Consider the following 25,885-nt stretch of genomic DNA (forward strand, 5'->3'; position numbering starts at 1 on the left):
ACATTTTGTATGTTGAAGAGCTAGCCTTCAGTACCTCAGAATGTTACTTTATTAGAAAGTAGAGTTGTTGCAGTTGTGATTAATTAAGATGAGGTCATACCAGTGTCCGTATAAAAGGGGGAAATTTGTACAAGACATGCACAAAGTGAAAGTAATGTGAACAGTCGTCGGGAGAACACAGCCATCTCTAAGCCAAGAAGAGAGGTCTGGAACAGATCGTTCCCTCACCACTCTCACAAGGAATCAGTGCTGCTGACACCTTGATTTCAGATGTCTAGCCTCCACAACTGTGAGAAAATGCGTGTTTGTTGTTTAAGCCACCCAGTTTGTACACTTTATCACAGAAGCCCCAGCAAGCTAATCCACCTTGTAATCCACCTCTCACAGAGCTCCCTGCTGCCCTTAGTAACTGCGGTGCATGCTGCTGTTCAGTGTCAGGGAAAATGGTGTTTTCCAAAAGATCTGTGGCTCCGGAACTCAGACAACTCTTGGCACTCCCGGCATCACTGGGACCTTATGTGTGTCCCAAACTTACCACCTGCCTGATGGCAGTGGGGTGTTTAGGAGTAGAGGCTCTGGTAACAGATTGCCTCCATCTGATTCTGGGCTCAGTCACTCAGTAGCTGTATGATCTTGTCCAACTTTCACTGTGCCTAATTCCTCAGCTGTAAAAACTGGCATATAATGCAACCGATCTCAAGGGCTTCTTTTGAAGACTAACTGGGGCAATTTAATTACAGATGGCGTAACTGTAGCTCACACTGCCAGCGTAATAATCTCTCTGGTCCAGATTATGCCTGTGCCTGCGCTCTGCATAGGGGCATGGTGACACAGGACAGGCATCAGAAAGGGAAGAAACAGCCTCTAAACCCCCAAATTACTTCGGTTGTGATGTGTTACCTCCCAGGATCTGACTCAGGAGACCATTCTGACCTTGGGGCGGGCATATAAGGTGGCCGATCAGCTAGCCCTAAAGGCCCAGAAGCCAGGCAGACGGAAGATTCTGCAGCTGGGAAATCGAAACAAAACCTTCCCAACCACTCTTTAAGCCTCAAGTTGGCATAAAGAAATTGGCAATACATAGATTCCAGTCACTGAGGCTCTCTACCTCCTCTCTAGCCTTGGGATTTGAGGTCCTTATGTGGTACCGCATGCAGAGAGACCTTCCCACACTTCTAGAGACTTTGCCTCTCAGAAGAAAAAAACTTCCTTCTTAACTACTTTCTCTGCTGCCAAGGTCTTCGCCTTGGGAGGGCAGCCGCCACTTTAGCACTAGGTAGACAGTGGTCAGCCACAGTGCATTGCTTTGCTAACCTCCCTTGCCGGACTTATCCCGGGGTTAAGCCACTGTGAGGCCACAAGGAATACCACCCACAGGGGAGCTTCTGGTAATGGAGATTAGTAACCACTGGGGGTTGGGGCAGGAATCTGACGGCTGATTAGGTATAGGATTTCTTTTTAGAATGATGGAAATGTTATCAAAATAGATTATGGGGAACATCGCACAACACAGCGAGTGCACTGAAAAGAAAGACTGAATTGTATCTTTTAAAACAGGAAACTTTTTGTCGTGTGAATTCTATCTCAATAAAGAATGTGGCAGAAGGGAGGGATTCGTGCAGCAAAGAAAGCCTTTATTGTCTTAGAGAATACCTAAATGATCACAGACTGTTGGTAGAAATATGGGTGATAAAGGCACTGCTGCTGAGGGCTCAGAAAGAAGTAAGAAACATGTTTTTGGAACTGGAAGACAGGGCATTCTTGTCACATGGTGGCAGAAAGCTCAGCTCAGTCTTGCCTTACATTTGTGTGGAAAGCAGAACTTATCAGGGGTGAATCTGAGTATGTATTTGAGTAGACTTTCCAGTAACGTGTTGAAGCTGTGGCCTGGTTTCTTAGTGGTGCCTATGGTATAATACAAGAATAAGAAGAGAAACTGAGGGATGAGATATATTAAGCAAAAAGGATCCAAGACTTTAAGACGTGGGAAATTCTCAGCCTATTCAGACTGCACAAAATGCTAAAGTTAGGAGATTTACTCTCAGGAAAACATGCACTAAGGAGAAAGCCAAGGATATGGCTGGAGAATCTTTTGCAAGAGCTTTGAAAGAATAAAAAGATCAGAATATTCACAGGGTTACATGAAATTATGCATGTGACTCATGTATCCACTCAATCATCTCAACGGAATCTAGGAATATAGATAAGATTATCCAGGAAAGATCTGTGAAGGATCCTCTTGTCCAATGGAAAGAATCCTTAACACATGAGGTTTTTAAAGAATGCCATGCCAGCAGAAACACTGCCAACTTGAACTAAAGTGACAGAGGATGAAATAAAAGAAGGCTGTTGGACTTCCAGAGTTCTACAGGCAAGAAACAGGCTGATAAAAGTACTCTGCTGCAAACATGTATTACTCTTCAAAACAAAAAGATGACTCTGAGGACAGAGCCTGGCTCTGTCCACTTAAAGGGTGGAGCCTCAGGCATAGAGGGCAGAGCCTCTAGCCACACAGGAATATTCCCAGGCCTTGAAACCTAAGGGAGTTTACCTGATTAGATTTCAAGTTGGCCTGGAGCTGGTAACTTTTTGCTTGCTTTCAGTTTTTCCCATTGGGAGGGTGACTGTCTATAACTATCATCCTGTGTCTGAGTCACCACTACAATCAAAAAGAGGTAACTTCTTTTTCTAGTTCGCATGGCCACGGATGAAGAGAAATTTTGCCTCAGGAAGGATCACACCCAGAGTCTGTCTCATACCTAGCTTAGATTTACAGATGAGATTTTCGACTCGAGTTGGTGTGTCACGTGTTAAGACTTCTGGGGATATTCAGGTGAGGCAAACGTAATTTGTGTGTAGAATGAACATGAATTTTGGTGAGTTAGAGAGGAGAATGTGTTAAGCTAAATAATGGCCTCCAAAGATATCCACGTTGTAGTCTCTGGAACCTCTGACTGTCTGGTAATAGTTTCCTCTCAGTAGGAGAAATGAGATACAAAGGTGGGAAAGAAACTGAATTTTCTCTGTGCTGTATGTCATTTTTAACCATGTGCATGTTCCATCTATCTATCTAACTGTCCATCCACCCATTCCTAAAGGGTGAACAGAATTGAGTGGAGCTATCTTTCCTTTCTTAGGACCAGGATTCCCATTTCCTCCATGTGGAAGCACAAGAGGATCAATAAACTCAAAATCTCTAAGAAATCAAGACAAATCAGATTGTAATTATAAAGCATGAAGCAAAGTTTCACTGCAGCCCAAAGTCATCTCCATAGGGATCCCTTCAGAGCACATTTGTCTGCAAGATAATCTGCCTTCCGGAATTAATATTTTTTTTTAAATTGTATTAATATTGTCCAGTCAGATTAGAAAATTTGACTAGGCAAGGCTCACTGCCAATTTATTAAACATGAAACTTTCATCTGCCATGGTCTCTGTCCTGAAACTATCTAGTCACAAGATTAGAACACCTGAATGATCCCCTCCACAGCTTGCCTGTGTGCCTCATCTCCAGCCAAGGTAAAAATAGAACTGTTTCCCCAGCTATGGCACCCGTCTAGTATCCATCCTCTAGGAAAGCCATTAGGTGGTTCCCTTGGGACTCATGGAACTCCAATCTAATCTGTTAATTTTCTTGGACTGAGTAAATTGCACTCAGCTCCTTCCTCCTCCAAAATAACGCGGACACTAATTTTTTTTTTTCACCCAGTTTGGGCCTATCCCGTAAGTAAGCTGCTATATTCCCCCGTCCATTCTAAATCCAAACCTAGTCCAGATCGAAACCTATTTTTTTCCCCTAATTTTCTAGATTGCTGCTTGTCGGCTGCACTTGGCCTAAGAATGATGGGATAAACTGCTGCAATCTCTAAAAACAAGCCCAAGTCCTTGTGGACCAAGAACATTTATCGTTTGTGATGCAAGTCAGCTGATGTTCATAACCTGGCAGTTGGAGTCCCAGAGTAGGAGCGGGAAGAAGCATGGCAGCTGCCCCACTCTTGAATACTCACATCGATTCTGTCAAGAAGAACAAGATGTTCTAAGCCTAGAGATGCGGAAAGAGAAGATTCATTCAGCTGTAGAAATAGGACCAGGGGTGAACCTGATATGACATTCACTGACCTAATTGCTTGGGTTTACTGTCATTATCAGAGGTTCCAAGCCAGACTCCTAGAATCACTGGAAGGAAAGAGAAGTCCCATGGAAGCCAAGACCTGTCCTTAGCTGAATGCTTGTTGCCAGACAATATCAAGTTTCAACCAATCCCCAGTTTTCATACTGCTTCAAACCACATGCTAGAACAGTAGTTGGGAACTCTTACTATTGCTGTATCCTTGAAAATTATAAGGAAATGTGGTGCTATAAATGGGAGTTCTATGTCTTCTCTTCATCTGGAATTCAGTGAATTTCTGACTTCCAGAAGCCCTTATATTCATTCTCTGGATAATCCCAAAAAGAGTTTTCCCAGCCCTCAAGGGAATGATTTTTCACTGGAGAAAATGATGCTGGTACCTGTAGGGTAATGAGTTACTCCTCTCCCCCACCAGACTACCTAAGGCTGTATGTCTGCTGCCTGAACCCTGAAGGCCAGGTGGTGATCCAAGGCCATGCATGGTGCCCCGCTGAGGAGACGATGTGTCCCCGAAAACCAAAACATCCCGGAGGGTACCGGGAAACATACCAAGAAAAAGAGTCTCATTGCATATGGAAGGCAAAGAGCCAGAAAATTAGCTTAAAAGCTGCTTGCAGGTGAGTGGCAGTGCAGATCCCCAGAGCTGTCCTGCTGCCACCCAGGAATGCCCTATACGTAAGTCCCAATCAATTCATCTGCTTATCAAGCTGGACTTGTCCAGGTCACTCTTTGTTCTTTTAGCTCTTCCCCATTTTTTGGGGGGAGTTGGGGGCATTATTGTATACAGTCCCAGGTTTTTCCCTTATCAGTACCTGATGCCCTGATTCTGGCTCAGGCCAGAATACCGAAGAATGATCAGCCGGCGAAGGGAAAGCGGAGGGCCCACTGGATTCTCACTCAGCTAGTTAGGGGATGAGGGTGCAAAACCAGGCTTCAGCTAGAGCACAGGAGGAACTGAAATTTACTTGCAGCTCAGAAGTTTATTAGTCAAGGGGATTGGGCCAGATGGTGTTCATATGCTTGACTCCTGCATCCCAGTGTCCTGGCTGTAACGAGGAAGACGGCTGATTGTTTCACTAGCTGCAGGTGATGTCATAGCAGAAACATGCTGACCTCTCTCTCCTGGGTTCCCTTTGCCATGGCTGGGGTCCAGCACTATCAGACAGGCTCCACATCTGTTTCTTGTGCTTGAGCTGGAGGGATGATGCTTTTTAGGATACCAGCATAGTATGGGCTAAATACCTGCTGATTATGGTGCATCAGACTGACAAACTTCCAGCCCAGTTCTGCCAACTCTCTTTCAATGAGAATGAGGCCTCTAGGAAAGTGTAGCAGAGACTCCTTCATGCCATGCAGCAAACAGAATTTCAGAAACAAACGGATCCGCTGATCTATGAGCAGGGGGAAAACAGTGAAAAGAGGAACAAAGAAGGTTCAGAAGAAATTCACAATGCCTTTGCACTATCTGCTCACCAAAGTTTTATGTTAACCGAGTTATTCACTGACCTCTTCACTCATTTGGGTAAACCATATACATGAAATTTTTGTTTGTCTGGGGGAAGGGAATGCCATCAAGCTCCCAAAGGACAGTGTGTGATCAAAAGAGGCCGAGCTAGTAAATTTCTGGCGGTTCCTAAGATTACTTTATATAGCTGTACACGGGATCCCAGTGCACGTTTAACTTAACGAGAGGACCGTAGGCCTAGTACCTGAAAGTAACGACACATGTTGCAGCCAGTGCACCAAGTTCAGGCCCAGGAATATTTGTGGCAAACTGGCTTCCACACTCTCCTCTGGAAAAATGTTTTATTTTTGTATCCCAATGCAGACTATGATCAGATGCTAAACTTCAAAGCAGGTGGCCAAATTCACTGCTTCCATTCCAGCATGGAACATGTCCTACAGCCTAATTCAGCACCGCTTCCATGGAGAGTAGTACGGACCCACGTGGTAGCTTAAAGCATAGGATAGAGAAAGGGCTTCTCCATATATCTTGGCTGACAGTTAGAAAATGACCAGGAATAACTCCGTGGGGTTAGTGCAACAGTATCCCACCCCTGTGAGTCACAGATCTTGGGTGCAGAGCCACCTTCAAACCACATACGCATTCTTCAAACAGAAGAAGATCTATTAGAATCGTGCACATTATAGACGAGGAAACTAAAGCTAAAATACTTTCCAAATGATCATGCCTTTTCATTTTTAAATGGGTAGGTAACTCACTTTCAGGGTAAGGTCTCCCTGCCCACCCCCCACATTCTTGCCACTTTTCTGCAACACGACCATGGGGATTCTTACCAACGACGCTACGAATGCAGTTCACTTTCTTGGCGATGTCCTGGAGTTGGCCTAGAAGAGATGCTGTATTTTCACTGCTCAGAGCAGTGAGGCCCACGTCCTTGAGGCCTTGATGGATTTCCTGAGACACCTGTTCACTCACACTCAGCATAGCCTCTTCGGGCCTAGATAATGAAGGGCAGAAGGCAGAGTGGGCCAGGCAGAGGGGCAAAGCCCAGAGAGCCTCATAACAGAAGCCAGACCTATCCCAGCAAGAATTCCAGATCTCTGCCACCAGAAGACAGCATTAGCCACTGGGCAAGTGAAATAAACCCGCAAGGTACCACCTGATCCAAGCATACAGTACCATATGCCACTTCAAAGAAAACAAAGTAAATTGGGCAAGGGTTCAGTGCCATCCTTGGATCCACTCAGCATTCTCCACTCCCATCAACTTTATTTAAATATTGTTTTAAGTTCCTATTGGGTATTTTTCATGGTTTTTCTCCTACTCCATCGATTAAATTGCACATATATTGAGATGCCTTGACTTCCAACTCCTCCTTTTACCTTGTTACAGTATCCCTGCCCCTACATGCAGTGAATGGTCAATATCACTGACCAACTTCTGGATATGCATAGCACAAATCCACTGTCATTCAATCAAGGATATAATGACTCACTGATAGCAAGCACATAAGGGATATTTGTGGCAAACTGGCTTCCACACTCTCCTCTGGAAAAATGTTTTATTTTTGTATCCCAACCCTCAATACAACTTATCAAAGACACCAAAATACTTGGAGATGGTTCCCAAAGGCCTTTGTGTGGTTTGTGATGAAGAATAAGCAATAATTGTATTAACTATTAACATTACCAGCCTATGTCCCAAATACCACACATTTTCCTCTTTAACAGAGATCTGTGAATCTCACCTGGAGATTAATTCCTCAGTCAGGGCCTTGGTGATGCATTTCAGTCTATCCACAAATTCAGGTGAGCTGAATAAAACTCCACTAGAGAAACTTCTGGCCACTAGCAAGACTGAGTCCAGAATGGTTAACTGGTGCAACTGGAATGCCATTTCCTGGAGCCGGATCCTGTCCATCAGCAGAGTCTGGTGTGGGAGCGAAGGATAGCCCATCAGAAGAGGAGAGTTCAAATGCAGGCACCGAATACAATAGAATCGGGCAATGCCCCAACACACATCCCTACCTCGGGGAATTCTTCGTTTTCAGGATCCCAGCAGAGGAGGTTGAGGTAGCCTTGGTATAGCACCGTTGTTGGACTGGGCGGCTCGGAGTCGTAAGCTGCCCGGTTTGGAAGTGAACACGCCGTGCAGGAGGAGCCAGGTGAGTAAGAAGAACTCGGACATAGCATAGTGATGTCTGTGGCTGCTTTGGTTAGCCATTTTGTGGTATAACTGAGGAGACCTACGACAGAGAAGGGAATATGCATCTTAAAATCCCAGGGCTTAAAGACAAAGGCTTTGAGACATGCTCTTGGTCAATAAAGACGTGTTTTTGTAGGTCTTTCTGTCTTAGCAAAACACTCCTTCTCCCTACCCCTTGTCCGAGGAAGAAACATTCTATTCAAAAAATAGAAAATAGTCTCTACTGCTATAGGAAGGCAGACCCAAGATCAAATCTCCCCTCTCCTGCCCTTAGATTTTAAACATACTGGGCCGCTTATCAAGGAGTTCCTGAAATTTAGCTTGTTCATGCTGGATGGAATGCTCCTGCTGGTAGGGTCGAAAACTCTTGATGGTATAGTTCGCCATGCCCATTTTCATTAGGCCCAGAACACGGAAGATGCCCCTGCCATAGGGAGAAACAGAACATTTACACTATTAAAGGAAATCTAGTGTGAAAGGGTGGAATCCAAGCAAGGAGCCATAAAAGCAGAGTACTTGAGAGTTAGAAGAAGCCTGAAGGCCGGGCGCGGTGGCTCACACCTATAATCCCAGCACTTTGGGAGGCCGAGGCGGGTGGATCACGAGGTCAGGAGATCGAGACCATCCTGGTCAACGAGGTGAAACCCCGTGTCTACTAAAAATACAAAAATTAGCTGGTGGGCATGGTGGTGCGCGCCTGTAGTCCCAGCTACTCGGGAGGCTGAGGCGGGAGAATTGCTTGAACCCAGGAGGCGGAGGTTGCGGTGAGCCGAGATCGTGCCATTGCACTCCAGTCTGGGTAACAAGAGCGAAACTCCATCTCAAAAGCAAAAAAAAAAAAAAAAAAAAAAAAAGAAGCCTTAAAAACAAACAGTCCTACTTCAACTTATGAATGATGGTACTGTGGCCAGTGACCCAAGACCATAGAGTGAGTCGATGGCAAAACTAAGGACAGTTATACCTCCTGACATGTTAACTACTGGATTTGAGCTCTTCCCCCTGCAGTCATTCTGTCACCTTGAAAAAAGTGGAAGGAAATCACCAAGGCGTTAACAATTACTATGTGGGTAGTTGGGATGTGGGTGACTGAATTTCTAGCTCATTCAGCAGATCGTTTTACTTTTGCAGGTCCTGGTTCTTCTAGCTGTGAAACACGGATAATCCTCTGTCCTGTCCCCTCACAGGGTTTCAGTTGGGACGAACAGGAGAACATCTAGGAAAAGGCAATTTGCAATCTATAGGAGAAAGAATTACTGTACCTTAATGTCTTAACAATATCATGACATAAAGGAGGCCCAACTGATCCAAAGATCATCGAAGGAACCCTGAGAGGCTATCCTTAGAAAGTAAAAGCCAATTATCCAGAAAGGAGAAAAGGTGCCAGTCAGGTCGTCAGTACACAAGAGCCAGATAGGACAGGGACTATATCACAGTATCTTGCTCAGAGTTCTCTAGCACAGTGTCTAAGGCAGATTTGGGGGACAGAACATCTAGACTCTCACCTCAGTAACCGCACTGGATCTGTTATGGTCTCTAGTTTCTGCACTGCTTCATCTCGAACTGGTGCACATAGCAGGGCCATCAAATTGAGAATGTAGTTAGAAAGACGAGGGACATCCAGGGCCCCATGTTCTGCTTCCTGCTTGAGAAGATCTGTGTCCAGAGCTGCTTCTATCTCGTTTCTTAGGCGGCTCTGCCGTGGTAATAGCAGTGACAGCAAGATCTGCCCAACAAAGGAAATCAAAGGAGCCAAGTTCTGTTTAGAACCCCAAACTTTCTCCAATGAACTACGCTCTTAGGCCAAAGCCACCCCAGATTATGTCTTCTGGGGGTCAGAAAACCGAGTCTATAGGTTTCCTAGAGAGTATGATTTCTTTCTGTTTAGAGGACAATTACCATTCAAGGTTTCACTGGGATCACTTATAGTAGTAGTCATTATTATTGTTTAGGTAGAATGAGGTTAAACATATAAATAAAAACAAGAATGTGACTTTAAATGTGTGGGATACAAGAAATATGAAATACACACCACCACAAGGAGATGAGGTATTCTTAATAAAGGGTAAGGACATTTTTAGATTGTTTTGCTCCAAAGTGTGAGGATAAAATTGAAATAGCCTTTTGACCCAAAAATGTAAGTTCCTTGTGGGCAAGGGCTTTCTTATTCATCTCTGTGTTTCTGAAACACATAGACCATAGTGGGGCTTCAGTAAGAATTTGTTTAATTGAATTATATATTGTTACAGTAATTGCTCAATTGTCAAGTTTCATCTTATACAAATAAAACGGAAGCTGCCCCATCCTATCTGTTTAAGTAGTAGGCCACTTTAAAAAGTATGCTACTTAAGATATTCATAGCCATTGACAATCCAAAGTTTTGAGATGCCCAGGAACTTCCCATCCACGAATGGGAGGTTGGTTACTCACCTCCTTAATTTCTTTTAGAAGTCTAAGAGCACAGGTAAAGTCAGGAGGAGTACTCAATAGCTGTTCTTTCAGATGGGTCCAAAAAGCATTGCGCATTGTCTCTGCGAATGTGCCCTCCACACTGTAAGAAGGGTTAAATGAGCAGATTTCTCTTTGCCTAGAGAATTCATACAGGATCATAATCTCCCAAACAGCATTTAAAATTAAGAAAGACCATTACATTGATAGGCTAGGAGGACCTATGTTTGTTTAGCCTTGAGAAGGGCTGAATAAACTGAAGTTAGTCTCAGATGGAAAAGCACTGGCTACATTCTCTCAGAAGAGTAACTCATGGTTCCAGAGATGCTCTCTTCCTGCAGCAGGAAGAATCATAAACTAGGAGTTGAGGCCCCAGTTTCTAACCCTAGTTCTGCATGTAGCCTGGATATGTGACTTACTTTCCACTGCCATACACTTAAACCTTTGAACCAGATGCTATTTCCTTCAGGCCTGAAATCTGGGAAAAAATTTTACCTCTCGATAATACTTGAAGGTGTTTTGAGACACTTTAACTTCAGCAACCCCAAAACTGAACTCTTTATCGTTCTCCTTTAAATTTGTTACTCATGTATGTTTTGTTCTGTAACCAGAAACCAGAGACTTTTTCTCTTTAGAAAATATTATAGTAATGTATGCATTTTATTTACAAATATACAAGTGATTAAAATATATGAAACAAAAATTCAAAGTTTCTCCTCTAACACAACAATCTAACCTGTAAAAGTTCAACTTTTATCCATCTGAGGTGTACTGTAGTCCTTCTTAATTCCTTTCCCCTCATGTCTTATCCACTGAGTTACCAAATTCCAGGGATTTTACTTCCTAAATATCTCTGGAATCAGTCCCCGCCCAGTATCATCTCTTTCGTGAGCTATTGCTATAGTCTATTAGCCACCTTATACCCATAAAACTTTACCCCAACAATGACACATATTTTTAATAAAATCAATTAGTTTTTCAAGATACAAATCTGATCATAATAGCATAGTCATTTTAAGTTTTTCAGAAGTTGCCTATCACCAGCAGTGTACATGGCCTTTAAGACCCTTCACGATCTTATTCTGCCACTTCTCCTACCTTAACTTCCTTTCTCCTCCTATTCCTTGTGCTCTAACAATAACAGTCCACTTATAATGAATATATAATTGCCTTCCAACCCTCTATGCCTCTGAAATGACATTTCTTCTTCCAGGAGAGTTCCTTCTCTCCTAAACCACCTGAAAAGACTCAACTCAGGTATTACCTTATTAGGAAAGTTCACCGACCTTCCCTAGGAAGCTGAGCACTACATAGAATTCCACACACTAGATAGATATGAGATGACTTGTCACTCTATTCAATAGCTATTTGACTATCTTCCCTACAGAAGCTTTTTGATGGCAAAGACAGTAACTCACTTAACTTTATGTCAGCTAAGGTAGTATTAATAGGGAAATTTAGGAAAACGTCCACCTCGAAAAGGTAGAAAGATCTCAACGAATATCATAACTAAAAGAACTAGAGACTCAAAAGCATACTAATCCTAAAGCTAACAGAAGACAAAAAATAACCAAAATTAGAGCTGAACTGGAGACTAAGACACAAAAATCCATTCAAAAGATCAACCAATCCAGGAGGTGTTTTTGAGAAACATTAATAAAATAGATAGGCCACTAGTTAGACTAAAGAAGAGAAAAGAGAAGATTCAAATAAATACAATCAGAAACAGCAAAGGATATATTACTACTGACCCCACAGAAATACAAATAACCATCAGAGAATAAATATTATGAACACCACTGTGCACATTGTGAACTAGAAAATCTGGAAGATATAAATAAATTCCTGAACACATACACATCCCAGGACTGAACCAGGAAAAAATTAAATTCCTGAACAGACCAATAACAAGCTAAAATTGAGTCAGTAAAAAATTAGCCTACCAACCAAAAGAAGCCCAGGACCAGAAGGATTCATAGTTGAATTCTATCAGATACACAAAGAAGAGCTGGTACCATTCCTGCTGAAACTATTCCAAAAAGTTAAGGTGGAGGGACTCCTCCCTAGCTCATTCTATGAGGCCAGCATCATCCTGATACCAAAACCTGGCAGAAACACAATAAAACAACAAAAAATCTTAGGCTTATATATATATCCTTGATGAATACTGATGTGGAAATCCTCAGCAAACTACCAGCAAACTAAGTCCAGCAGCGGTTAAAAAGCTCATCCACCACAATCAAACAGGTGTTATCCCGGGGTCCATGGTTGGTTCAACATACGCAAGTCAATAATTATGATAAATCACATAAACAGAGATGAAGACAAAAACCACATGATCATCTCAATACATGCAGAAAAGGCTTTCAATAAAATTCAACACCTCTTCATGTTAAAAATTCTCAATAAACTAGGCATTGGAGGAACATACCTCAAAATAATAAGTGTCATCTATGACAAACTAACAGCCTTCATCATACTGAATTGGCAAAAGCTGGAAACATTCCCCTTGAAAACCAGCACAAGACAAGAATGCCCTCTCTCACCACTCATAGTCAGCATAATGTTGGAAGTCTTGGCCAGGCAATTAAGCAAGAAAAAGAAATAAAGAGCATCTAACTAGGCAGACAGGACGTCAGCCTATCCCTGCTTCCAGATGACATGATCCTATATCTAGAAAACCCCATAGTCTCAGTCCCAAATCTTCTTAAGCTGATAAACAACTTCAGCAAATTCTCAGGATACAAAATCAATGTGCAGAAATCACTAACATTACTATACACAAACAACAGTCAAGCCAAAATCCAAATCAGGAATGCAATCCCATTCACAATTGCTACAAAAAAATTAAAATACCTAAGAGTAGAGCTAACCAGGGAGGTGAAAGATCTCTACACATAGAACTACAAAACACTGCTCAAAGAAATCAGAGATGACAAAGCAATTTTTTTTAAAAAAAATCCGTGCTTACAGATAGGACGACTCAGTGTCATTAAAATGGCCATACTGCCCAAAACAATTTATAAAGTCAATGTTAATGTTATTCCTATTAAAGTACCATTGACATTATGCACAGAACTAGAAAAAAAACTATGTTAAAATTCATACAGAACCGAAAAAGAGCTTGAATAGCCAATGCAATCCTAAGCAAAAAGAACAAAGCTGGAGACATCATGGTACCTGACTTCAAATTATACTGCAGGGCTACAGTAAACAAAACAGCATGGTACTGATATCAAAACAGACAAACAGAACAATGGAACATAATAAAGAACCCAGAAATAAGGCTACACACCTACAAATATCTGCTTTTCTGAATAGCTGACAAGACCAAGCTACATGAAAAGGATTCTTTGTTTAATAAATGATGCTGGGAGAACTGGCTAGCCATATGCAGAAGATTGAAACAGGACCCCATCCTTACTTCATATACAAAAATCAACTCAAGATGGATTAAAGATTTAAATGTAAAACCCAAAACTATAAAAACTCTGGAAGCTAATCTAGGCAATAGCATTCTGGACATAGGAACGGGCTAAGATTTCATGATGATGATGATGCCAAAAGTGATTGCAACAAAAACAAAAATTGACAAAGGAGATCTAGTTAAACTAAATAGCTTCTGCACAGCAAAAGAAACTATCAACAGAACGACAACCTACAGAGTGGGAGAAAGTTTTTGCAAACTGCATCTGACAAGGTCTAATATCCAGCATCTATAAAGAACTTAAATTTACAGAAAAAAAAACAACCTGTTAAAAAGTGGGCAAAGTAGGTGGACAGACACTTTTCAAAAGAAGATATACATGCAGACCAACAACCATGAAAAAAAACTCAGCATCGTTGATCATTAGAGAAATGCACATCAAAACCACAATGAGATTGCATCTCATCCCAGTCAGGATGGCTATTAATAAAAAGTCAAAAAATAACCTGATAGTGAGGCTGCAGGGGTTGGGGGTGGGGAAGCATCACTTGTACCCTGTTGCTGAGGAGTGTAAGTTACTTCAACCATTGTGGAAGACAAGGTGGAGATTCCTCAAAGACTGAAAAACAGAACTACCATTTTTCCCAGCAATCTCGCTACTTGATATATACTCAAAGTAATATAAATTGTTCTGTCATAAAGACACATACACATGTATGTTCATTTCAGCACTATTCACAATAGCAAAGACATGAAATCAGCCTAAATAGCCATCAATAATAGACTGGATAAATAAAATGTGGCACATACACACCATGGAATACTGTGCAGCCACGAAAAGAACACAATCATATCGTTTGCAGACACTTGGATGGAGCTGGAGGCCATTATCCTTAGCCAAACTAACGCAGAACAGAAAATCAAATATCACATGTTCTGACATAACTGAGAGCTAAATGATGAGAACACATGGACACATAGAGGCGAACAACACACACTGGGGACTATTGGAAAGTGGAGGTTAGCAGGAGGGAGAGGATCAGGAAAAATAATTCATGGACACTAGGCTTAATACCTGGGTAAGGAAATAATGTGTGCTACAAACTCCCATGAAACAAGTTTAACTATATAACAAACCTTCACATGTACCCCTGAAATTAGAATAAAAAAATTAAAGAAGGAAAATGAAAAAAAAATTTGTAACTTTCTTTTGTTGTTGTTTTTTCTGAGACAAGGTGTCACTCTGTTGCTAATGATGGACTGTGATTATTGCTCCTGGCCTTGGGTGATCCTCCCACCTCAGCCTTCTGAGTAGCTGGGACTACAGATGCACACCATCGCACCCAGTTAACTTTTGTATTTTTTATAGAGACATAGTTTCATCATGCTGCCCAGACTGGTCTTGAACTCCTGAGCTCTAGTGATTCACTGGACTTGGCCTCCCAAAATGCTGGGTTTATAGGCAGGAGCGACTGTGCCTGGCCTATATTCAGTAACCTTTAAAATAAAATAAACAACTATTACTGCTTTATTTTTGATATAGCCATGATATTTGGTGAATTTTCTTTGGATGCGATGTTTCCCAATATATAATCATGTGATTCTAAACAATACTTTTATTAGTACACATGTTAGTTCAGGTTCCCTGAGAAGCAGACACCAAGACTCCTGTGAAAGAGATTAATTATGGGAAAAGGGGGAGAAGGGGAGGAGCAGAAGGCAGGAAGAACCTCCCGATCATAATGCTGAAATGATGTTTGTGAAGAAAGAAGAGGAAGGAAAAAATTAAGATGGGTAGAAATACTTTCAGACTGTCCCACAGTTCTAAGGTTTCTGACAGGTTGATAGGGATACCATGAGACAAAGTTGCCTGTTAGAGGAGTTCCTCATCTCTAAAGAACTGACCTGCACTACTATTTCCCATTCAGTGATTATCTGGGAGAAGTCTGAGGGAAGCATGGCTTTGGTGCAAATGCAATGGTTGGTCCCAAGGGGCAGCAGTTGAGACCATCAAGCAACTATGCTCCCTATAGCTGGTGATCTGAGTAGCACATTTTCATAGTTACCACAGTCTGCCTTTGTACTGCACAGATCTATTTCTCCATTCAGCTTCATGGAACAGTTCCTTCCTTATTCCTTTGGCCTTCTCTTTATGAAGGGAAACTTTGAAGAGGGACAATAGTGGGACACACTACAGCCTGTATTGCTGAACTTAGTTTCTGGTCCAGAACTGGTAATTATTCTCTTCCTTTCCACTATTCATTTGAAATTCCCCTCACACACAGTTGTTATCTTGACTTGTCTTGGAAGCTTACCTAGTCATGTGAACCAAACCTTCATTGTGGAGGTGTCCAAACTCTTTTCAATGACATTATTCATTCACAGTTAAATGGGGCAAGAGAATACCAGGAGGCACTCAAGTAGATCACCTGGTTTCATATGTATTCCTTTCTTACTCATTTTACTAAAGCAGCCCTACACCCTCCTACAATTCAAAGTCAATCACTCCTATCACATGTGGATTCCTCTTCTTGGCTGCTGGTTCCTGACATCAGTAGTCCAATGCTTGTTCAAACCACTGCCGTGATGATTGTGGGCCACTATGATGAGAAGTAGGCACACTCCTGAGTTCACCCCTTATTCTTAATCCCATTCTTCCAATTAGATCTAAAGCCTAACATAAGGGTCTGTGATTTAATGCATATACTGCATCCTGGAGGACGCCACCCAATTACTTCAGGGTTTACTTTTATTGGTGTTTTATCTTTGCCTTTAGAAGTGTTCTGTGAGGTCAGCTCCTTCTGGATGGTGCAATATTTGATATGTGAAGTGGATCCTCTTGTTCTGGATCCATTTGTGCCCCTTCTTTACGATGAAGTGACTACCCTGTTCAGATGCACTGTTGTGTGGGATTCCAAGACTATGGATCAGGAACCCCCAAATCCCCCAGATGCTTATTGAGGCTGTGCAGGCACAAATCCATGCCCAGAATAGGTATATATTCCAGTGAGCATGAACCACTGACCCTTCCAGGATGAAAAGGGTCCAACATAGTCAATTTACTGCTAAGTGGTCTTTATAAATAGCGTCATATTTGAGAAAGAGCCTTGATCTCTGTTGCTGCAGTTTGGATATTCATACAGGGAAGCAGCTAACTTGTCTTGGTACATAGAAGTCTATGATACTGGGCCCATATATCACCTCTATTTCTGCCACCATGGCTAGTTCTTTCAGATGCCCATCAAACCAGTCCTGAGAAGACCGAAATGAATGCTGGTTAATGTCAAGGCCAAAGTCGCTTTGTCTGCTGAGTTCTTCAGTTACTCTTTCATAATTGATGCTTTCTTGTGAACATTAAAACAGGATTGATACAGAAATCTTCCTATTTCATGCCACTCCCAATATGTCTATCCACATGCCTCTACTCTATACTTCCCTTTCCTGATCTTTTCCTTTCAAGCTCCTGACAAGATCACCAGACCTTTGGCTACTGTCCAATAATGCATATATATTACCACCATGGACCACTTCTTCTTCCACAAAAAGTGGATGATCACGTATGCTGCTTGCAGTCCTACCCACTGGGAAGATGTTCTCTCTCTCTCTCTGCTGCCTTTCAGGACCATTTCTAAATGTGTGTGTAATACAGTCACCATATATTTTGACTTACTTTCACATGCCAAGCTCATCCAGTAAAACAAGCTTGAGCTTCCCCTCCTCCTTCAACTGGTTATATGGAACCACATACTTTCTTTTCTATCATCTATCTATCTATCTATCTATCTATCTATCTATCTATCTATCATCTATCTATAATTATAGTTTAAGTTCAGGGGTACATGTGCAGACCATGCAGATTTGATACATAGGTATGCATGTGCCATGGTAGTGGTTTGCTGCATCCATTGCCCAGTCATCTACATTATGGATTTCTCCTAATGCTATCACTCCCCAATCCCCCTACCCCCTGCTATTCCTCCCCTAGCCCTCCCAGTGTATAGTGTGTAATGTTCCCCAGGCCACAGTTTGTGATGTTCCCCTCCCTGTGTCCGTGTGTGCTCACTGTTCAACACCCATTTATGAGTGAGAACATGTGGTGTTTGGTTTTCTGTTCTTGTGTCAGTTTGCTGAGAATAATGGTTTCCAGCTTCATCCATGTCCCTGCAAAACACATGAACTCATCCTTTTTTATGGCTGCGTAGTATTCCATGGTGTATATGTGCCACATTTTCTTTATCCAGTCTATCATTGATGGGCATTTGGGTTCGTTCCAGGTCTTTGCTATTGTGAACAGTGCCACAACATACATGTGAATTCATCTTTATAATAGAATGATTTATAATCCTTTGGGTATATACCAAGTAATGGGATTGCTGGGTCAAATAGTATTTCTATTTCTAAATCCTTGAGGAATTGCCACACTGTCTTCCACAATGGTGGAATTAATTTACACTCCCACCAACAGTGTAAAAGTGTTCGTATTTCTCCACATCCTCTCCAGCATCTGTTGTCTCCAGATTTTTTAATGATTGCCATTCTAACTGGCGTGAGGTGGTATCTCAATGTGGTTTTGATTTGCATTTCTCTAATGACCAGTGATGATGAGCATTTTTTCATATGTTTGTTAGCTGCATAAATGTCCTCTTTTGAAAAGTGTCTGCTCATATCCGTTGCCCACTTTTTGATGCATACTTTCATATGGTTCAAACCAAAGGAGAGGCACTGGTGCAACTGTGGTGGGTAGCATGGGGATCTGGGCTATCTGCTCATATACCTAACCTATGTCCTCTGGTTTTCCTTGGATTTAATTAAGGATATTCTGTTTCCACTGTATAATGGGCTACTGCTGGATTCATCCTACTTTATAACTTAGAGGGTATAAAATGTGTTGCTTCAACACCCAAGGATACCTCCCAAGTAATGCACTTCCTTCTTTGTGGGAGATGATGCAAGATGCAGTAACTTTTCTTTTACTCTGGAGGAGATATCCTGGCATTCTTACAACCATTGAACCTATTAAAATTTCTGTAAAGTAATGGGCATATCTTCTACCCTCCAGAGCCCATGTGTCTTACAAAGGCCTCTAGTGTAATAACCACATTTTTCTATTCCTGTCCGATCAGCAAGTCATGGATATAATGGGTCAATGTGATGCCCTGTGGGAGTGTATATTTTGTTTGCCCTGAAGCAAAACTAGAAATGGATGTGTTATCTCTTCCATGTGAAAGTAAAGTTCCTGATTCTCTTTTCAAGTAAATGCAAAAGAATACATTTACCACATCAAAAGCTACATACCACGTAGTTGGGCTTTGCTAATTTACTATAACAATGTTACCACATGTATACTTATGCTACAAACCTGCACGTGCTGCACAGGTATCACAGAACTTAGAGTATAATAATAAAAAAAGAAAACGAATATGTGCATATTATCTTTGCTTTTGAAGGGAGATATTTTGACTGATTTAGAGTAAAATGTGAATAGTATATTTCTTGGAGTGGGGATAAAACTGATATTATCCTTCTACCGTACCTGTGTTTTCTAATTTTGCTGAGGGCTTTTTCTGGTATCTTGGGAACTTGCTCAGCCCAGGTGTAGGACAACCTAGAAGTGCCAGAGATTTTATCATCCTCAGGGTAACGTCCGCCAGTAAAGGAGCCAAGTCTGTAGAAAAATACCCCAACTTCTCTTCACTAGTTAGTATAATTCTGAGGAGCACTCTAAATTGTTTCTGAGACTTGGAGGGTCCCAGCAGAACTGAGCCAATTGCCTTTTGGTCTTGTCAGTATCTGGTGCTGCATTTTAAAATACTTTTCCATCCTAAGATTATATACAAAATAATATGCTAAGTTCTATTCTTAATGGTTTTATGTCTTTTTGTGCAAACATCTAGTGTTTATTTTTAAGTGTATGAGAATAATAAGGCACTTCATTGTTTTTCAAAATAGCCGATTATTCTGACACAATTTCTTCAATTTAACCTTTCCCCACTGATTCAAAATATTTCAATCGATTTAATAGCATTTTTCCATATTTGGGTTTGACAATAGGCTTTCTTTTCTCATTAGTTCTATATTTATTCCAGTACAATATTATTTTAACATTGTAATTTCACAATATATTTTTAACTTTTAAGTTCAGGAGTACATGTGCAGTTTTGTTACATACGTAAACTGATCCTCTCCCTCCTCCCACCCTCCATCTTCCTGTAGGCCTAAGTGTTTGTTTTTCCCCTCTATGTGTCCATCTTAATACATTTTCATCTGTCAGGGTGGCTTCCCCAAATTATTGTCCTGAATTCTCAGGGCTGTTATTGTAAGGTGAAGTTACACTAATACAATTTAGAGGAGATCGTCAGTTTGTCACAAGTTCTCAAGATATGAAAACCCACCAGCAAGGCTCTATTAGACTCAACGCATCACCTCATGGAAAGACGTGCAGATAGAGATCCTTCACAAGAGAAACCACCCTTATATGGCAAAGTCCTTAAAGGAGGTAGGGGAGTGCATTCTGGAAGGTCTATATTTATAATATGATTCAGCAGTCGAAACAGATTGTCATATTTTTACAACTAAAATCCTGTTTTTTCAACTGAAAATAATTGTATTGTCTAGTAATAAAAACAACAAAATGAATGCATGCTGATGAAAAACAAAAGGATCCACCTTCCCAAATAAACAAAAAGGAAAGTAATTGAAGTGAAAAAATTTTTGAATGCCACTTCCTACCTATTTTCCAGACTTCCTAGCCTCGTGCTCCCCACCCCTTCTTCGGGTTCCAGTCTGGGACAAAGGCCTGCAAAACTGTTAAGGCTTTATTTTCTGGGATGCGAAGGTGAGAGAAGTGTGCGTTTAAGGATATAGAAGAGGAGGAAGCGATTATTTAAAAGCTCCAGCAGAAAACAGAGAAAGCCAAATACAAACTACAAAATATTATGACCCGTTTGGTCTTGGGGATCGCTAAATTAAAAAATAGAGGGGTGGGTGGTGGTGGAGAAAGCAAGAATCAGGAGAAAGGTGGCCCCGCCCACAGTCCCGTCCGCACCCTCCTGCCGCACTGCGGGATGAATGGTAATTGGAAATCTGAGCTCACAGTGACGTGGCCCTTAGGAGACCCAGAGCCAACGCGTTGATTAGTCTCTCCTAGTTGCGGTCTGGTAGTCGTCGGTGGCAGTGGGACGGCTCGCTGTTGCTCTGAAGGCAGGCGAACCAGCTGCCCAGGAAAGGAGGAAAGTGGTAGAAGCCGACTCCACAGGAGCTCTAAGCAGGTTGGTGGGCTCTGAGCGGTGTGGGGGCGGCAGAAGGCAAAGACAAGAGCGGGTCCACGACTGGATTATCGACCCCTTTCCAGATACACAGCAGTTTAGCGTGAGAAATGGATCGGTTGGGGAGGGGATCTCCCAAGGGGCCCGGATTGAGAATGCATACCATTTGAGATCTCCTAGGAGGCTGACGATCAGGCAATGTCTGATTGAGTCCGGCCGGGGGAGGAGACTGCTAGGAAATGGCCTGCTTACTGCATGGCCGCCAGAGGGAGGTGCAGCAGGCAACCAAGGGATGGGGAGTGCGGACCCTACCAAGGTTTTAGGCCTGTGTTCTAGGTATCTTTTCTTCATCCTTTACCCATTTAGAGCTGGAAATGATAGGCTACGGGGGCCGAGGAGAGGAATTGCTGCAGAGGAGGGGGACAGAGATTAGGTCTGGAAAGCAGGTCCCTACTGAGGCAGTTGGGCGGGCGAGCTTCTGACTGAGGGACAGAGGCTAGGAGCGAGAAACTGTTTTTGGTCCCAGCAGGTAGGTCGGTGTAAGCGTCGGCGCTGCTGTAGATCCTGGAGTGAGAATGACAAAGCGCAGAGACCGCAGCAGGTCGTAGTTTGCAATGCCCACATACCTCCCTATCGTCCATCTTGATGCATAAAATGGTGGGCAAAGGAGTAGGGCCTGACGGATACCTAGATTGAAATTCTCTGTGAATAAACCACATATCCGTTCAGCAAGCTCTTCTAACTCCCCCGCCCGGCAAGATGCATTCCAGAAATGGTAATTTGGTGACAGGTAGGAGGAAATAGTAGGGATGAGAGCCTAAAGAAGAGGTTAAAATGTTTTGGAAATAATAATCTTTGATGCCTATTTCTCGAAGGTGGGATAGCCTGTCACAGGTTGGGAAGAGAAGCCGTGAGACAGGATGGAGGAGAAACAGAAGGTGCTAATACTAGGAGAACCATAAATCAACTCCCAGCACCGGTTCTTTGATCAAATGATCAGTCCTGGTAATTGTCGCATTTGTCTTCAGGTCTTTTAGTACGTTCGTGCAGCAGATTTCAAGACTAAGAGAGAAAGACTGCCTCATCCCTGCAGGTAGGTTGCCTGGGGCCCTCTGGTGTAGGGGTATCAAGGATCAGAGTAGAATCTTGGTGACTCACGGCCCTTCCTGCCCGAGTTAAGTGCAGGAGAAACTTAGGAGAGTCTTCAAAAACGGCAAGCCTGTGTCTGATGAGGGAAGAAGGGAGTAAAGGGGCACTCCTGGAGAGCTTATTAGGATCCCAGGGAGCTGAATGAAGTCTGGTCTTTCTATGATTGTCACCCTCCCGCAACTCGTCCTGCATTTTGGTGGTAGGAGTGGCCTGGGCAAGGGATTTTCAGGGAAAATGGTGGGCTTTGGGGCAGCGCTGGGTCTGGGGTGTCCCCTACAGGGCTCACAAAGTTTCTCAGCTGGGAAAACTTTTCTCAAACAGAGCTCTGAATCCTACCAAGTATTCATTCCCTCTTATGTTTTTGATCTTCTAGGAAGAAAAAACAGGAAATAAAAAACTCAACATGGAAAATGTCCCCAAGGAAAACAAAGTTGTGGAGAAGGCCCCAGTGCAGAATGAAGCTCCCACTTTAGGAGGTGGTGAAGACCAGGAGCCTGAAGGAAATATTAGAGGGGTTCAGGCTCCACGTGCCCAGGATTTTGGAGAGGATGTGCCCGATAGGCTTGTTGATAACATTGATATGATAGACGGAGATGCAGATGATATGGAACGGTTCATGGAGGAGATGAGAGAGCTAAGGAGGAAAATTAGGGAACTTCAGTTGAGGTACAGTCTGCGCATTCTTATAGGGGACCCCCCTCAGCATGATCATCATGATGAGTTTTGCCTTATGCCTTGAATTTTGAGGTTAATAATCATAAAATCCCTGCTTTCCAAATTTGCATTTTTCCTAGTATACCTTTAATGTGAACCTTTTGACATTCTTCTGCCATTTTCTGATTAGAGATTGCATTTAGATCTAGTCTGGAAGTTTTTCTGTCAGAAGAGGATTTTCATCAGCTTTCATGGAAAGATGTTTATTGCACACTTTAAAGTTAATAAAGCAATTTAAAAGTAGTCTATAGATATGCTATTTCATTTAGAACCATATGTACGCGCACTATATATAAAATATATAATTTATGTGAAATATATATATATGAAAACCAGAATGTGCTTTTTCTATGTCGTATAGTTACTGGTACTTTTAAATTTCTTTATGTTTTTTATTGGTTAGCTGGTTTTTTTTTCTCACTTTTTCAAAATTAATACCTATGTTTTGTATGTATCACGAAAAAAAAAAAACAAGAATCAACAAACTTGCCAATCAGCTTATACAGGGAATGAGGACAATTAATAAACACTTGAAGCATGATTTAAAGACCTATAAATCTTATATTACCTGTAGATCTCTCATTTAGAAACATATATCTGATAATAACAGATACATTACATTATAAATGTCTTAGAGAGCTGTGTGGGAATCAAATGAGGTAGTGACTGAGCTCTGTGTCTTGCTCTATTTATACATGCAAGGCTCCAGCCCTCCAGGTGCCCTTCATTTTTAGGGAAGATTCCAAAGAGTGTACCAATCAGGAGTCCAATTGATTTATAGGTGAGTACAGGTTCAAAATCTGAAATGCTTGGGACTAGAAGTATTTCAGATTTCTGTTTTTTTTCCAGTTTTTGAAATACTTGCATGTACACAGAGGTATCTTGAGGATGAAACCCAACTCTAAACATGAAATTTATTTAATTTTGTATATACCTCAAACACATAGCCTGAAGGTAATTTTATACAATATTTTAAATAATTTTGTGTGTGAAACAAACTTTGCATATATGAAGTCAGGTGTGGAATTTTTCCACTTGTAGCATCATATCATGTTCAAAAAGGCTTGGATTTTGGAGCACTTCAGATTTTGGATTTTTGGATTAGCAGTGCTCAACTGTACATGCTTTTCTATTCATCTGCTACTCTGGCTTTCTTTTCCGCACAATGCCATGACTATTAGGCACATCTCCTCTTCTGCTGGGTCTTGCTCCCTCCACTGGCTTCTACCACTGTGGACATACTGGACTCCTGAAGATGACAAAGACCCACCAATTTTGGGTCTTTGTGGACCCTTCAGTGGTTTCACTGGACCCTTCAGTGGTTCAAATCCCCATTTTGCCTTTTCGAAAATGTATGAAATGTTCCTCCCTGCTTTAGAGTTATACTTAAACCAGGTGGATACTTCACCAACACTGCATACAGATGCAAACAACCCTTTATGGTTTTCTTGTACTTCCTTCTTCATCCCCTTCCCCGTGACAAATTTGAGTGGCACTCATGATAGTGTGCTCAGAATTGTATTATCTCTTCCATCCTCTGAGGAATATAGCCCAGTATCTTGACTATCCATTTTCTGTGCAGACATTGCTATGGGTTTCATTCTGCACATACACAGGAGTTGTAGGGATAATTTTATGTTCTCAAGACTGTTTTGGTCCACAGCACCCTGATCTTAGGAGTCCCCAGTAGTCTACACGAACTTACACAGATCCAGATAAGTTTCCTTCTTCCTTTGCTTTGAGATTTGCTGTGTCAAATAAACCTGTAACTAAAGATTGATGGGAAATAATGGCAGGAACTGGGGATCTGGTAGGTGAATCATAGTTTTAAAGCATCATTACAGTCATCACTGTTCCCCACTAGTCTATGCCCTTCTCACAGTAAATATTTTGTCTCATTTATCCTGGCACCCTTAGCGTTTAGTACAGGGCTTGATAAGTTGTAGGACACAACAGTTAATTCTAGCTGAGTTGAATCCTGCGATCTGTACCCAGGGTTGCTTCTGATCATTTATGGGCAAGTACTTATTTTCCCTACAGACTGTAGCTTGCAATTAAAAAGGAACACAGCAGAAGAAGAATTATGCACCAATTTAAAAAAATGCACTCATCATAACATTATATATGTCAGTGTTTATCAACATGTGCTATATAGACCAGCTACATCAAAATTGCCTGAAGAACTGCCTAAAAATTTAGAAAAAATGTGTTTCACTCCATACCCACCATACCCTAGTTAATCAGGCATCTCTGGACTTACATAAATTAAAGTGGAGGCCCCAGCTTTAGTCTAATCTTAGACACCCCTCTCCCCATCCTATATTACATAGAATTGGGTGGTTGGTTGGTTGGTAGACAGATCTGAGACCTGTGAAAACACTACACAGAATTTAATTTATGCATCAGGCATTATTTCACTATTAGATGGTGCCCTTCTTAAAGAGACAATTACTTTTTATTTTTTAATGCTGTTGTCTTTAGTACATAAGTTCTCAGTCTTTGCTTCAGATTTGAAATACCTGAGGATACTTTAAAGTGGAGCTCAGGACCCAATTCCAACCAGTTGAATCAGACTCATTAAAAGTGGGACCAACAGATCTTTACAGTGTGAAAGATCATGTGGTGATTCTGATGTAGAGTTGAGATCTGAGTGAAATTTGTGGCTAAAATATCTTTGATTTATTTTCTATGTACTACCCCTGATTGACTGTGTTACCCTAACGAGGTTAATTCATTTATGTAGAATTTATATTTTGTAAAAGAAATATCATAAGAAGGAGTTATACTCCCAAATCACCATGACATCCTTTTAAGAAAATATTTGCCAGTGTTCGTCCATCTTCACTATCCTATCAAACACTTCAGAATTCCAGTTGGAGCCTGTTTAAAATAAGTAATTCTGGCTGCTATCCAAAATCCACTTTTTGGCAATGGTGCTCAGGTAACTACATTGTTAGCAATCTTTCAGGTGATTCTGATGCACACTAGAGATTAAGGATCACTTGCACATACATTTTTATCTAGATTACATTAAAAACAAACCAATAAAATAAAATATAAATGTCCACCCAAATTCAGGGAACAGA

At 41.7% G+C, this 25,885-nt stretch overlaps 2 protein-coding genes across 6 annotated transcripts; one reads left to right on the plus strand and one right to left on the minus strand.

Moving 5' to 3' along the window:
* Positions 1–33: 33 nt before the first annotated feature.
* Positions 34–21,447, minus strand: LOC144581012 (T-complex protein 11-like X-linked protein 2). Its single transcript, XM_078362700.1, has 8 exons — positions 21,100–21,447; positions 10,227–10,347; positions 9,302–9,522; positions 8,087–8,223; positions 7,622–7,839; positions 7,342–7,523; positions 6,428–6,591; positions 34–5,520 (listed from the first exon to the last, which is right to left on the minus strand). Exons 1-8 carry the CDS (start codon positions 21,285–21,287, stop codon positions 5,288–5,290), a joined length of 1,464 nt encoding a protein of 487 aa, XP_078218826.1. The 5' UTR covers positions 21,288–21,447; the 3' UTR covers positions 34–5,287.
* Positions 20,817–23,042, plus strand: BEX5 (brain expressed X-linked 5). Of its 5 annotated transcripts, none has more exons than XM_035288547.3 (4): positions 21,581–21,726; positions 21,812–21,874; positions 21,965–22,029; positions 22,459–23,042. In XM_035288547.3, the coding sequence occupies exon 4, from the start codon at positions 22,489–22,491 to the stop codon at positions 22,822–22,824; it is 336 nt and encodes a 111-aa protein (XP_035144438.1). In that variant the 5' UTR covers positions 21,581–21,726; positions 21,812–21,874; positions 21,965–22,029; positions 22,459–22,488; the 3' UTR covers positions 22,825–23,042. The 5 variants fall into 5 exon arrangements, 4 of the variants coding, with proteins under 4 accessions (XP_035144436.1, XP_008987874.1, XP_035144438.1 ...); XM_078362701.1 differs by having other exon boundaries at positions 21,581–21,711; XM_035288545.3 differs by lacking the exons at positions 21,581–21,726; positions 21,812–21,874 and adding an exon at positions 20,817–21,039.
* The last annotated feature ends 2,843 nt before the right edge of the window (positions 23,043–25,885 follow it).

Source organism: Callithrix jacchus, chromosome X, assembly GCF_049354715.1.
Source record: "Callithrix jacchus isolate 240 chromosome X, calJac240_pri, whole genome shotgun sequence".
NCBI classification, from domain to species: Eukaryota; Metazoa; Chordata; class Mammalia; order Primates; family Cebidae; genus Callithrix; species Callithrix jacchus.